At 43.4% G+C, this 15786-nt stretch overlaps 1 protein-coding gene across 7 annotated transcripts in view; it reads right to left on the bottom strand.

Moving 5' to 3' along the window:
• The window catches only part of PRKCE (protein kinase C epsilon), a 631244-nt gene that overhangs the window by 26414 nt on the left and 589044 nt on the right, over positions 1 to 15786 (bottom strand). For 2 of the 7 annotated variants that reach the window (XR_014082521.1, XR_014082522.1), the window contains exons 16-17: positions 14386 to 14558; positions 13752 to 13804 (exon numbers count right to left, since the gene is read on the bottom strand). The exons of 4 other annotated variants lie outside the window; for them this stretch is intronic. Coding sequence is in view for 1 of the 3 variants with exons in the window: in XM_081592036.1 (XP_081448162.1) it covers positions 7170 to 7385 (216 nt within the window). In the remaining 2 variants the exon portion in view is untranslated. Of the gene's footprint in view, positions 1 to 6071; positions 7386 to 13751; positions 13805 to 14385; positions 14559 to 15786 lie in introns of those variants that run through there. One more of the 7 variants, XM_081592036.1, reaches the window with a different exon arrangement.

Consider the following 15786-nt stretch of genomic DNA (forward strand, 5'->3'; position numbering starts at 1 on the left):
ATCGTTTTTGCTTTGGCTCCATCCCATCATTCTTTCTGGAGTTATTTCTCCACTGATCTCCATTAGCATATTGGGCACCTACTGACCTGGGGAGTTCATCTTTCAGTGTCCTATCCTTTTGCCTTTTCATACTGTTCATGGGGTTCTCAAGGCAAGAATACTGAAGTGGTTTGCCATGCCCTTCTCCAGTGGACCACAATCTGTCAGACCTCTCCACCATGACCCATCCGTCTTGGGTGGCCCCACACGGCATGGCTTAGTTTCATTGAGATAGACAAGGCTGTGGTCCGTGTGATCAGATTAGCTAGTTTTCTGTTGTTTTAGTTTTAGTGTGTCTGCCCTCTGATGCCCTCTCGCAACACTTACCGTCTTACTTGGATTTCTCTTACCTTGGGCCTTGGGTAATTCCTCTTGCCGCCGCCACCGCTGCCGCCGGCCCCAGCCCCCGGCCTGGCCTAGCCCCTCTCGACTGCCGCCCCCGGCCCTCGGCCCCCAGCCCCCGGCCCGGCCTAGGCCCTGTCAGCCGCTGCCCCCGGCCCCCGGCCCACTAGGAAGCTTTTAAAAAAGACCAATGCCCAGCACCACCCCATCCCGAGATTCTGTTATGATCAGTCTCAGGTGGGACGATCATCAGGATTTTCCTAAACTCCTCTAAGTCTCCAACCAGGCTTGAGAAGCAGGAGACTTAGGGATCTTATTCCAATGACTGTTTGCTGTTAAAAATAATTTAAGGAGTGCTGCTAATAAAAGTATTCATAAGCACCCGACAAGAAGTGATACCTTCTTTTCTAAGGAATATTTCAAGATGGGGGAAAAAAACCCAAACATTTGTTTTACACTTGGGCATAATCGGGATTCGTAGCCTTAGGACTCAATCATTTCGTTGTTAGGACAAAAGCCATAGGATATGATCAGAGATGCAAAGAAAAATTTATTTGAAATGATGTTATCTGTAACATAAACATTTTGAGACAACATTATCATCTGTTGTTTCTGATTCCTTGAAACCTGGTACAAGTTGAGGTTGGTCAAGAAATCAAGCAGGCAAGTAATTTTAAACTTAATACTGAATTTTTAGACTTGGCACGAGGATGGATCTATACCTCTCTGTGTCTTTTGTTGTTTAGTCACTAAGTCATGTTCAACTCTTTTGTGACCCCATGGACTATAGCCCGCCTGGCTCCTCTGTCCATGGGATTTCCCAGGCAAGAATATTGGAGTGGGGAGCCATTTCCTTCTCCAGGGGATCTTGCTGACCCAGGGATTGAACCAACTCTCTTGCATTGCAGGTAGATTCTTTACCACCGAGCCACCGGGGAAGCCCCCTCTGTATTTTAGTTCCTTCTATTTGCAAAGAGAGGAGACACATTAAGGCTTTTCAAAAAACCTAGCAGGAAACGACCTCAAATATACCAAACAGTCAAATCTCAGGAGCCTGAACCATCCATTGGAAAATATTTCATTGTTTAGGATACAACACAGCTGTAGTGACATGGTCATTTAACCATCTCCTTAGCAAGGATGCTGAAGCTCCTTCTGTCAAACTCATCATCACAGTGACTGGGCCATTCTCTGTCCACTGACTGTATTGACTTTCTCAGCCTTTCCAGGGAAGACTTCCAGGAAGGAATCTAATTGGTTCTAACCCTTTTCTAACTCGTTAATTTGACAAATATTTATTAAATACCTACTCTGTACCAGACTCTTTCTAGGCACCAGAGATATAGCAGTAGGCAAAATACACAAAGTCCCTGTGTTCAGGGTGTTTACATTTTAGTGAAGGAAGACAAAAAAAATTAAACACACATTCCCACAACACATACACATATATATGTATCAAATGTCAGACAGTGCTACGTGCAGAGATGAATAAAGCACTTAAAGGGAGAGAGAGTGGGAGGTGGTGCCAAGTTTCATAGAGCAGTAAGGGAGGACCTCTCTGACAAGGTGAACTTCAAGGTAAGATCTGAAGACAGCAAGAGAAGAGTTTTCCAGGCAATGGAAAGAGTAGTTACAATACAGAGTTCCTGGACTGGGGAGACAGGGAAGTGTGTTTGCAGGGGAGTGGAGGGTGGGGACAGGGACGCAGCAAGGAGGTCAATGGGGTGGCTGCTGCAGGTCTCTGAGTCACCTGGGTCAGGGTTCTGGCTGTGATGGGTACAACGTGGCCAGGTAGGGTTGTCAAGAGTTGCTGATGGATTATAGGTACAGATGAGATGGAGAGAAGAACCAAGGATGATTGCAAGGTTTTAACTTGAGTAACTGAAAGAATAAAGTTGCTAGGATAGAAAAATACTCAAGAGAGGGAATGAAGGAATGTCAGGAGTTTCGTTTTGAACATATGTAGCTTGGATGCTATCCAAGTGGATATTTTGGATGGGGATTGAATATAAGAGTGGCATTTAGAGGAATGGGCTTCCCTGGTGGCTCAGTTGGTAAAGAATCCGCCTGCAGTGTGGGAGGCCTGGGTTCAATCCCTGGGTTGGGAAGATCCCCTGGAGAAGGGAAAGGCTACCCACTCCAGTATTCTGGCTTGGAGAATTCTATGGACTGTATAGCCCATGGGGTTGCAAAGAGTCGGACACGACTGAGTGATGTTCACTTTTACTTTAGGGGGAAGATGTGGACTGAAGTATATATTGGGATTATCAGTATATTCATGGTTGATTATGGGACTGAATGAGCTCAGCTAGAGAGCAAATACAGAGGGTGAAGAGGAAACACTGAGAGTTAAACCCTGGGATCTTTCAACATTCAAAGATCAAGAAAATGAAGCAGATCCTAAAAAAGAGGTCAAGAAGGCACAACCAGTGAAGTTGGAGATGAACCAAGAAAGAGTGGTTTTGGACATCAAAAGGAGAAATATCTCAGGAAGAATGATCCACTGTGTCACAAGCTGTTGGGAGGTGGAGGAAGGTGAGGACTGAGAACTGACCAACCATTTTGCAACACAGTGGCCATTGGTGGTTTCTTCAAGAGTGGAAGTATGGGAGCAACAGTTTGACTGGAATGAGTTTAAGAAATAAGGAGTTTATTCCTAGATATTTTACTCTTTTTTATGTGATTTTAAATGAGATTGTTTTCTGCTTTCCTTCTCTTGTAATTCGTTATTAGTGTATAGAAAAGCAGCAGATATCTGTATATTAATCTTGTTCATGCATCTTTCCTGATTTCATTTATTAGTTCTAATAGTTTTTTTTTTTTTTTTTTTTGGTGGAGGCTTCAGGGCTTTCTATATAAACTATCATATCATCAGCAAATTATTACAGGTTAACTTCTTCCCATTTTGGATGCCTTTCGTTTCTCTCTCTTATCTGATTGCTATAGCAAGGACTTCCAATATTATGTTAAATAGAAGTGGCAAGAGCGGGCCCCTCTGTCTTGTTCCTGATTTTGAAGGAAAATCTCTCAGTTTTTCATCATTGAATATGATGTTAGCCACGGGTTTGTCATAAATGGCCTTTATTAGGTTGAGATATGTATTCTCTATACCTGTTTTGAGGAGAGGACAAGATCTCCTCCTTACAGGAGACAGCAAGTTTAGACAACTCTTTCCAGGTGTTTTGAAATAAAGTAGAGCAGAAGAATGAGGCCATGGCTGAGCAGGGTTGTGGGCTGGAGGGAAGATTTCAAAGATGGGAGATAGACTTACATGTGTTGCGCATTGCACCTATGTGGGGCAGAAATTTATACTTACTACCGTGCCAGCCTAGGGTTGCTACACTTATTTCTTGTTATAGCCAAAAGGAATAGCACATGACACCAAGCCCGATGACCCCCTAGATGGGAAACTCTCAGGCTGAGTACCTAGGCTTCCCTGCAGGGGACAGTGTTTCTGACCAGTACCTTGTATGGCCAGTCTGCAATGATCTCTTTCTTTAAAGGAAATGGTATACTTTTAAATTAATATACAGAAAACACCTCTTCATTCACAAAACCAAGTGCCTGTTCTTCTGAGATAATATGGTCTTTTCTTCACAGCTGTATAGTCATATCACTACTGACCACAATGCCTTCTCTTTTTAGTCTTCCAAGTCCCTTCACAGTTATATGCTATTCAAATATCTCAACCTCCACGGGGTTGAAAAGGTAAATACTATTTTTCTCATTTTACAGTTAAAGCCCAGAAATGTTGACTTGACTGAGGTCACACAGGAAGCTGGTATTAGAGCCCAGGTGTCCTAATTCAAAGCCAATGATCTTGATCTTGCTGGAGTGGCCAGCCTACTCCAAACTCTGGGGTGTAAAAGAAAAAGTCTTGTCTACACTGACACCCTGGCAGAGTCTGGGCCTCAAGAACTTTGTGTATGATCCATGCCTGGTAGTATAACGGGTATAGTTGGGGATCAAGTCAGTCAGCATCAGGAAGCTTCAGCCCAGGCAGAAGATCCTACCCAGGACCTGAAGAACCTGAGAGCAATCAGATCAAAACCACATCTGACACATGGGAACTCTGAGGCCATAGAGTGCAGTGATAGCCAACCCAGTTCTTCATTCCCAACCCTCTTGCCTCTTTTCACAAATCCTCCTCGCTCTTCTGTGGGGTTTCTCAAAGTTTTGATAGCAGTGGTGCTGAGGTCTTGGCCATTTCTTTTTTGGTTCTTTGGGCCCTGTTACTATCTCAGGCCTTGAATCCCACTCTAGGGAGGTTTTCTCCCTCATAGGGATCCAGCCTCCTTAACACTCTGCTGAATGCAGTCCGGCCTCTGGTGTTACCTTCATCTCCTTCTCCTTTCTAGGCTTTTCCAGCTCGCTTCCTAGGACTCTCAGAATTCAGGACCTGCCTTGTGCCCTGAGGCCCTCCTGCCATAGCAAAGAGCAGCTTTTTCTCTTGTGGGAAATCAGTGCTCCAAAGGGAAAAGCTCAAAAGGGCATACTTTCTAACGAGGGCACTTTGGCTAGCTCCCAGGGGCTCTTTGGGGACAGAAGGCCTTCACTGTAGGCTTGGACACTCTCTATATCCGCAAGCCTTGTGTACTGGCCTCTTCTTTTCAGTTACCCGGTTGCCCTTTCTGAGCACTCTGTCTCTCTCTCTCTCCCCTTTCTCAAACTTTCCCTGGCACATCACCCATCAAACTAACTGCGTCACTTGGAAAATGTGAGAAATCACTTCATAAAGAACTGCCCTAGGGAAATGGACAGGTAAAAGGCTTTAAATAAATGATTTCATTTTATGCTTAATTTAAGAAGAACTATGGCCACAGTATCTCCACTGGTAAGGAAGACAGATGACAGATAAGTGGACGAGCTGAGCAAGCTGTCAGCACTGGCGTGAGTAACCTCCATGAGCCTAAGTTTCCTTCTTGGGATGCAAATGGGGCCATGCCAAGGGAGGCAGCTCTCTGCCTGGCCCTGTGTAGAGAAGGAGGGACTGTGAATCAGGCCAACCTGATGTCATCTGACATCTGTGTGACTTTGGGTAAATCACTTAGCTTCTCTGAGTTACATCCAGGAAATGGGGGTGACAATATATGTTTAATTTTTATCTGTTGGCTTCCCTGGTGGCTCAGATGTTAAAGAATCTGTCTGCAATGTGGTAGACCCAGGTTTGATCTCTGGGTTGGGAATATGGCCTGGAGAAGGGAATGGCAACCTACTCTAGTATTCTTGCCTGGAGAATCCCATGGACAGTGGAGCCTGGTGGGCTACAGTCCATGGGATCGCAAAGAGTTGGACAAAACTGAGCCACTAACATGCACACACACACACACACACACATTCCACATATATGCCAAGTGTCAGCACCCTGCTAAATTTGAGGGATACTCTATAGGAGCAGTATGTTAGGAACACCACAGGCTGTAATGAAATAGGGAGCAGACTACCATAGTAGAGCAGGATCCAATTCACAGATGGGCTGGTCAACTTCACCATCAAGAGCAAAGAGGTGCTATTGGCATCTGATGACACTGTGGTCGGGAATCCAGGAAAATCAGAATTTGACTCTGTTTATCATTTCTCCTCTCATCCTTTCAGCCCCAGAAAGTTCCCGTTGGAAAGAACAAGAGCCAAACAAGAATTAAAATCACAATTGTAAGCTATACCAGTGAAGAACAAAGGCTCAGTTGAATTTTTTGAAAGTTCATTTAATTAAAGCTACTTAATAGAATCCATAAATGGTTTCTCCACAGAGTCGGACATGACTGAAGCGACTTAGCAGCAGCAGCAGCAGCAGAGAAGTTATAAAATGCAGCATATTCTAAGACACTGAGAACAAGTGGGCAAAGAATCTGAACAGACTTTTCCAAAGATGACATACAGATGGCCAACAGGTATATGAAAAAGTGTACAACTTCACTAATCATTAGGGAAATGCAAATCAAAACCACAGGAGAGATCACCTCACTCCTGTTAGGATGACTGTTATCAGAAAGATGAAAAGATGACAAGTGTTGGTAACGAAGTGGAGAAAAGGAAACCCTGGCACACAAATCTGGGGACTGTAAACTGGTGCAGCCACTATGAAAAACAGTATGGAAGTTCCTCAAAAAATTAAAAATAGAACAACCATGTGATCCAGCAATTCCACTTCTGGAGTATATCCAGAAATATATATCCAAATGAAATAAATCCAGGATCTCAGAGATACCTGCACCCCCAAGTTCACTGCAGCATTATTTTCAGTAACCCAGATATGGAAACAACTTGAATGTCCACTAATGGGTGAATGGACAAAGAAAGCGAAGTACCTATATGTATATGTGTGTGTGTGTGTGTGTGTGTGTGTGTGTATGATGGAATGGTACTCAGTCTCAAAAAAGAATGAAATCCTGCCATTTGCAACAACATGAATGGCCCTGGAGGACATTATGCTAAGTGAAATAAGCCAGATGCAAAAAGACAAATATTGCATGATCTCATTTATATGTGGAATCTAAATCGTCCAAATCATAGAAAGAGTAGAATGGTGGCCACCAGGGGCTAAGGGATGAAGGAACTGTGGAGATGTTGGTCAAGGGGGTACAAAGTTTAGTTATGAAAGATGAGTAAATTCTAGAGCTCTAATGTACAACATTGTGACTATAGTTAACTCTGTGATGTATACTTGAAATTGCTGAGGGTAAATTTTAAGGTTTCTCACCACAAAAAAGGGTAACCAAATGGGTGATGGATATGTTAATTAGTTTGATTGTTGTGGATATTTCACTAAGTATATGTATATAAAGCCATCAAATTGTATACTTTAAATATGTACAACTCATAATCATCAATAGTGCTGGAAAAACAAGCCAAAAAAGCTGGATTGAAGCATGAAGCTTAGACTCTAAGCTGAAAAAGACTTTACTTCTCCCCACACCCAAATCCAAAGTTTGTAAGCTCACCAACTCTGTCTTCTGGGGCTGTATGGAGGAAATCAAGGACCGAGGGGAGCAAATCACCCAGATCTGTAGAGTAAGATATGAACAACTGGAAGTCAACTTCCCTACCCAGCTGGATGGGGAAAAGACCCAAAAGCAGGCACACACAACCCATGAATGCACAGCACCTCTGCCCTCTTCTCTATGCAGCCAAATCAGTAGTTCTCCACTTTAGGCATTCAGATTGGTAACTCTTCTCAGAGGAGAGCTAGGCAGAGGGTAGGCATGGAGGTTGTAATTAATTCTCTCTTCTCCTAAATGAGTCAAGTTAGGAATCCAGAAGCCCAATGAAAAACCACTGAGTGATCTTCGGCCAGCTGAGTGACAAAGGAAGATTTGTATGTTACCACTGCTGATTCTCTTCCTCCAAGATCAACCCAGGAGGAACTGTGAGATAGAAAACAGTGACAACCCCCTGGGATGATAGGAGCTATTTTTATTTGTTGTGTCTGGTGGTGACTTAGGCCTGAGGCTACAAGCACTCTGGCTTCTAGCACTCCCTGGGAGGACCAAACAGAACCAGAATGGTTGGCTGTCTGCTATGGCTTCTCTACCATCATTTCCTTGAGTCAGACAGGGTCTGTCCCTGTCCCTGTACCACAGGGGTGAATCAGGGCAAAGCAGGAGCCATGGGCTTGAAGGAGCTGACAAAACCAGGTGTAGACCAGCTGGCCTTCTTTCTCATCCCATCTCCATCCAACCCAGAGCTGGTCTCCTCCTAATGTCTCTCTTCCTAATGCACTTCTGGCTCTGGGGCTGGAGGGGAGAGTGAAAGTCAGACCTCACCTGAGAATTGTTTTGTAGAATAAACAGTGATTAACTGTGTTTTATGGATTGGAGATGGAGCTGCATTAAGACTTTAGTGGGTCCTGGGTACCCTTCCTTCGTAAAATATAGTAAAAATTATTTGATGACCACATTAATATGAAGATTAATATAATCCAGACCAGATTCAATTTAGAGTCATTATTATTGTATTCATTTTTTCCTTTATATTAAAGTGTGTGAAAGTGTTAGTCGCTCAGTCATGTCCGACTCTTTGCGACCCCATGGACTGTAGCCTGTCAGGCTCCTTTGTCCATGGGATTTCCCAGGCAAGAATACTGGAATGGGTTGCCGTGCCCTTCTCCAGGGGATCTTCCTGATCCAGGGATTGAACTCAGGTCTCCCACATTGCAGGCAGATTCTTTACCTCCTGAGCCACATTAGAAATAACACATTTTTGTGGGCCCTCAAAAGTATCATGGACCGTAGGCACCAGGTCTTCTATAGCTAATGGATAGGGAATTGTGGTTTCCTGGTGCCTGAAGCTCTCTCCACCTGGCCATCCCCTGAGCCTTTTGGAATTTTCCTGGTCTAGGGTCTGGCCCACCCTCATAATTATTGCCTGACATAGTAGCCAATACCCCAAGGAAAAAATGAACCCCAGCCAAAATAGCTGGCCATTTAAAGATCTCATTAAAAAGGAACCAAGTAGAAATATTAGTCATGAACATACAATGTTTAAACTAAAGAACACAATAGATGGATAAATAATAGGATGGTTATAATTGATAAATGACTTCACAAACTAGAAAATGAAAAAAAAAAAATGCCTAAACAGGAAAGGGAAAGAAATAGAAAATATGCAAAGCAAGTTAGGAGATAGAAATTTTAGAGGTGAAAATTCTAAGATCTGAATAATAGAAGTTATCAGAAAGACAGAGGTATAAACAGGGATAGAGAAAATACTTCGTAAAATAATAGAAATATATAACATGAAATTTAAAATAACAAAAGAAGAACTGAGAAACCTCAGATTAAAAAGACCTAGAGAGGGTCAAACAGAAAAAAAAATGGAAAGGCTTAAATCTATTCAAGAGCAGCAAGTTTAAGATTATTAAAGACCAAAATTATAAAAGCCTAGAAAGTCAATCAGGGTGCCTAGATATAAAAGTAATACTCAAAAGTCAGTTGCATTTCTATACACTAACAGCAAATAACTAGAAAATGCAATTGAAGGGACAGTATCATTCATAATAGCATTAAAAATTATCAAGTATTCAGGCATAAATCTAAAAATAATCCTGCATACTTATTTGTCAAAATAAAGATCCTCATAAAATGCTGGTTAAAAGAATATTGAAGACCAGGGAAATAATATTGAGATATTTAAAAACCATAAATTAATGGAAAAATACTATTTATTGACAGGAAAGCTGATTAACATAAAGATGTCAATTCTTCCCAATTTGATCTATAAATTAATTTCATTGAAAGTCCATTTGTAGATTTTTGTGGAACTTGACAAAATAATTCTATTTGGAATTTATTTGGAAACTACAGGGCCAAGAATAGCCAGAGATATGTTGAAGAAGATAATCAGGGAGAGAATTACCTTACTGAACATCAGGACTTATTTCGAAGCTATTGTGGATCTGTGTGAAAGTCACTCAGTTGCATCCGACTGTTTGCGATTCCATGGCCTATACAGTCCATGGAATTCTCTAGGCCAGAATACTGAAGTGGGTAGCCTTTCCCTTCTCCAGGCGATCTTCCCAACCCAGGGATCAGACCCACGTCTCCCGCATTACAGGTGGATTCTTTACCAGCTGAGCTAGGACAGTGCAGTTTATCTGTGGTCCAGGGTTGGAGAGACTGACCAAGAAGATAGAACAGAGAGCTGAGAAACAGATCCATGCACTGTGGAACTCTGGTAAATGATAGAGCTCATACATCCAACTGATAGGGAAAGAGGGCTCATCAATTAATGAAACTGGAAAAACATGTACTATAACAGAATAGATGAAATCAGATCCCTTCTTTATAACTCAACATGGATTGAAGACTTTAAATGCTTAGCAGAAAATATATGTGAATATGTTTTATACCTTGGGTAGGGAAGGATTCTTAAAACACAAAAAACATAGGCTAAAATATGAGAAATGAATCAGTTTGATTATACTAAAATTAAGAATTTCTGTTTTTCAAGAGATGACCTAAAAAGAGTAAAAAGACAAGTTGTCAACTGGGAGAAGGTATTTGCCATATACACAACTGACAAGCATTAGTATTATATTAAGAATATATATATATATATATACAATACAACCATTTAAAATAAGATGATGGACCCAGTAAACCTCATAGAAAGTTGGATAAAACACATGAACAGAGATTTTGTAGAAAAGATGTATAAATGGCCAATAAACACATGAAGAGATGTTCAACATCACTGGTGGTTGGGAAAGCACAAATCAAGACTATAGTGTAACTTCATTTTGCATCTAATCAACTGGCAACATACTGGTGAACCCATTTTTGAAAACAGTCTTGCGTTATTTCCTCACGTTGAAAACTGACATAACCTATGCCCTAGATTTTCACTCACTCAACATGTACTCAGGAAACATGTGCAAGAGTATTCATAGCAGCCCTATTCACAATAGCAAAAACTTGGAAACAACCCAAATGTCCATCTACTCAGAGAAGATTATATTGTTGTATATTTTCATATAGGGGTTAAAATAAAGAAACTGCAGTGACAGACAACGATATGAATAAAAGTAAGCAATATGATATCAAATAAAAGAAGTAAGTTCCTCCAAATCACATGCAGCATGACTTTTCATAAAGTTACAATTTTTTTTAAAAAATGCCATTTTAGGAATTAAATAGATACAGTAAGACTCTTATAAAAGACTACAAAGGAACAAAGAATGTAGGATTCAGGACTATTGTTTACTGTGGGGGTAAGGAAAGAAAGGTTACTCGTGGGGACGATTACCTAATGTGGGGGGAAGGAATGGAAGGTTATTTGTTAGAAGCAACCATATCATTAGATGTAAATTCATAGAGACAGAAGTAGATCAGTGCTCCCTAGGGACCTGGGGGGGGGGATGGGGAGGGATGAGGACGATTGCTAACACACATAGGATTTCTGTTTTTGGCAATGAAATGTTCTGGAATTAGATAGTGGTGATAGTTGCACAACTTTGTGACTACATAAAATCCATGGAATTGAATATTTAAAAGAACAGACTTTTGGACTCAGTGGGAGAAGGAGAGGGTGAGATGATGATTTGAGAGAATAGCATTGAAATATATAAATTACCATATTAAAATAGATAGCCATTGGGAGTTTGACGTACGATGCAGAGCACCCAAAGCCAGTGCTGTGTGACAACCTGGAGGGATGGGGTAGGGAGGGAGATGGGAGGGGAGTACAGGATAGAGGGGACACATGTATGCCTATGGCTGATTCATACTGATATATGGCAAAAACCATCACAATTGTAAAGTAATTATTGTAAAGTAATATTGTAAAGTAAATATTGTAAAGTAATTATCCTCCAATTAAAATAAATAAATAAATTTTAAAAAGATAAAACCAAAAAAAAGAAAAATGCCCATAATTGTGGTAGATTTAAAGTATTATCACAAATTCTTTGATATTCCTCCCTTCCCTAGGTGAAGTCTAATTCCCCTTTCCCTTAAGTGCTGGCTGTACCTAGTGATTGGCTTCTAATGAACAGGAACAGTGGACATGAAGGTGTGTAATGTCAGAGACCAATGGCAGTGCAGTTTCCTCCTTGCTCTCTCCTCCTTGGACCACTGTCTTTGTGGGAAGCCAGCCACCACATCATGAGGACACTCAAAGGCACACATAATAAGGAACTGAGGCCTCAGGCTAATAGCACATGCAGAATGGAGTCCTCCTGCCAATAGTCATGGCAGTGAACTTGGAAGTGGATCCTCCAGCCCAATCAAACCTTCAGATCAGAGTGCAGTGCATGTCAATTTCATGAAAACTCAGAGCCAGAATGACCAGCTAAACCACTGTAGAATTCAAGCCACTACGTTTTGGCATTGCTTGTTAAACGATAGATAACTAATATACTAACATAAAAATCAAAAGATAAGCAGAAAAATCACCTATAGGAAACATGATTGGAATCTTAACCAATCAAAACTTCCATTCAAGTGCCAACTTCTACAGCAAGTATCTCCTGGCTAATCTAGACCTTGATGGTGCCCCTGTGACAAGATGCTGCAGCCCCTGCTATCTGGGCCATGCAGTTAGTCCACATGACCCTGGACTGTGCCAAGGCACAATCTTATCTTCCCAGAGCCAACCTTTGTATTTCTAGGTAGGCCTGACCATTCTGAAGGCCCTGCTTCCTTCAGGACATCCAACACTGGGTGGAACCCATGGAAATAAATATTTTTTGACAGAAGTCAGGGAATCCAAACAGTACTGTTCTCCACCTCATTCAAATTAGAGAAAGAATAGACATCCCCTTGAGAATACTGTCTCAGTCCAAAGAATGACGAAACAAAAAGTCAACAACCTTCAAATGTTACAGTTTTTATCGCTGTCTTACACATAAGGAAACACAGCCTCAGAGAAGTAAGTAACTATCCTAAGTTTGCACATCGAGAAAATGGCAGTATCAGTATTGGAGTTAATTCTGGGTACTGGTGTCCTCTCTACATTGTTGGGGGCAGTCGAGCCCACCAGTTATAGACTAGTGTGTGCAGTACCATCCCACTGACCGGGTTGTCCCTCCCACCAAGGACAACCTGCCTCTGAGCCTCTTCCTCCTAAACTGCCATCCCTCTCCTCTCACCACACTGCCTTCCCAGACCCCCTCTTCCCTCCTGAATGCAATACAGCACCAGGGGTGTCCAGCATTGCTTTCTGAACGTATTACCCCTTTTCCTTGTGTGAGCAGACTGGGTATGTGTTGCCTCTCCATCCACGGACCTGGAAATGCATCTCAGAGATTTCCCCTCCAGTGCCAAGTACTTCCTGTATCATTTGTCATTGGATAACACAGCCACACAGCCCCCACTCCTGGTCTTCTCAGAAGGTAGGACTCTGATTTCACGTGAGCTGAGACATCACAGCCACCTCCAAGGCAGCTGCCAGGTCCAGATCATCTGGCTAGGCTGCCTGCAGGGGATCAGCTCCACCTAGTCCATGCCTCTGTGGGGATGGGATTTCTGAACCTACTGGAAGGACCACATAGTTTTGCACCAGAGCTGCAGAGGCAGAGGGGCGGGGGAGGAGAGGAGGCCCTCTTCCTTCCTACTTCCTCCCCACCCAAGCCTACAGAGCCCCTGGGGCTGGGGGAGGGGGTGTCAATGGTGGGGGACTAGCCAGAATGCAGGCTCCTGGGGGAGGGAGCAAGATGCTGTCTCTGCCACTGTCCCCAGGGCTGTAAGAGCCCTTTGAGATACCCAGGCCAGAGGTACCAGATGCCCAGAGCTTCTCCTTTCAAACCAAGAAATGCTCCTAGGAGGGACACAGTTCTTCCAGGTTGCACAAAGGAGGAAACCACAAAACCATCACTATGACCCTGAGTGAGGGAGAGGCTCCAGTCCAGGAGACAGGCTGAAAGGATCACTCACCATCATCATTATCATCATGACCACCATTAATAGCGTCTTGTAGGCATGAGGAGCTGGAGAAACACAGGGACAAAAGGACACAGTCAGTGTCCTCAGAAACATACAATCTAGTCAGGGAGGTAGGTGCAATATTAAAAAAAAAAAAAGGCATATATTTTAAAGACAACAGCTGAGGGTATACGTTCCGATGGCCACTGTGCCCACTAGGACACCAGGAGCTCAGAGTAGGGATTACTAACAGTGGGCTGCAGAGGTCAGAGGCTGACCTGAGGTTATGAGCATGGGAGTCTGAGGGTCCAATCTGACAGTCTCAGTCAGCTGGTGAGGCAGTGTGACCTTGGGTTAGTTCATTTCTGAACCTTGGTTTCCTTATATTAAAAGCTGGGATGTCACTAATGCCTGCTTCATCACACCATTGTGAGGCTTCAGTGAGATAAGTATGTATCATGATAAGTATCTAAATCCCAAGGTCCACAACGATTGCAATTCACACTTCCACCATGGTGGTGCCAGGTGAGAGCTCCATAGTGGGTCATTGCTGCTGTTATTTATAGCACAGGTGGCCCTCAGTCTTGAAGGATGGGAAAGCACATCCCAAGAGTGGTCTGAGCAAAAGTGCAGAGGCAGGACTCACATAGCGAAGAACAAACAAGTCCATCGTGTTCCATATGGGTAAGTCTTCAGGAGGGGTTAGGGATCTGGCTGAAGTCTCCCAGAGACTCCCAGGCAGAGGGAGCCTAGACCTTCCATGTAACAGCTGTACCCACTCCCCTGGTCCATGTTGATGCCAGAGGGGCCCAGTTCTTCCTTCCAGAGAAGAGAAAAGCAGAAGATTAGGAGGAAGGCTGGGCCCAGCATTAGCTCACTTACTCCTGAGGCTCAGTTTCACCCTGTGCTGCTGAGGAAAGACTTAACAGAGCATAGGGTCCAGTTGGGAAGGTGAGCAATCAGGTCAGCAGAGAAAGCCACCCAGAGGGACTTGCAGGATGGTGAGGAAATGGCTTTCACGGCTGTGAGTGTTGTGGGTACACATGAATCCAGGCTGATCTTCCACATACATATCCCTCCCTCCCAGACACAGCTACAGAGAGGTCCACAAGGCTGCAGAGGGCCACGTTGGTGTCACATGTGCACCCAAGCAGTGCAGAGATGCACACACATCTCTGGAGTTTCAGCACTACCTTCAAGGGTAGGAAGGGCCTTCCTGGGCTGCTGTCTTGAGAGGTGTGTTTTATTCAATGCATAAGAGTGGCTGGCTTAGCCAAGGGAGGGGCATGAGGCTGAAATCCAGCCCCTACCTCCACTTCCCAAGCTGAGGACCTTAATTTGGGGCTGTGTCCATCAGGAAAAAAAGGCTCCTTTTTCTTTGTTTACAGACATCATTTTTTTCACCAAGTCACATACTCCTGGGATTGCATCAACCGCTGGGAATAGCTTTTTCTTATTTGCACAAGAGGCCCGATGGGTTAGTCATGGTCTTGCATCTGCCTTGTTCATGGCTGAATCCCCAGGACCCAGCGTGATGCCTGGCAGGTAGTAGGTGTTCAATAATACTTGTTGAATGAATGAAAGGTACATTAGGAGGGCAAACCAAGTGCATACACGGGGCACACACAACACACAAACAGACTTACAAACAAGGATCCTCATAGAAGCAGGAATAGAGAAGGAAAGTTACAGGCAGAGGGGTGTTGAGTGAGGAAGCATGGGCAGACTTGATTATTCAGAGAAGAGGGGGGCAGCCAAAAAGTGGAAATTTGGGGACAGCAGGAGGAGAGGCCCAGAGCGGGCTATGCTCCCCAAATGCAGGGAGTCACAGGAAACAATCTCTTGCTTGTGTGTCATGCTTTATAGTTTGAAGATGACTTGCTTTACATTTGTGAGAATGAGGCCCAGAGGGGAAGAGACAAGCCCCAGGTCAGTCTCTCACATCTGTGCCCAGTAAGAGTGGACAATTGTTCCAGAGAGGCCTCTGTGTGCCAGGCGTGGAGGATCTTGAACACCAGGCTAACATTTGCATTGAGGAACAGGGAGC

The sequence above is a fragment of the Giraffa tippelskirchi genome, chromosome 4 (genome assembly GCF_054371585.1).
Source record: "Giraffa tippelskirchi isolate mGirTip1 chromosome 4, T2T-mGirTip1v1.2.pri, whole genome shotgun sequence".
Lineage (NCBI taxonomy): Eukaryota > Metazoa > Chordata > Mammalia > Artiodactyla > Giraffidae > Giraffa > Giraffa tippelskirchi.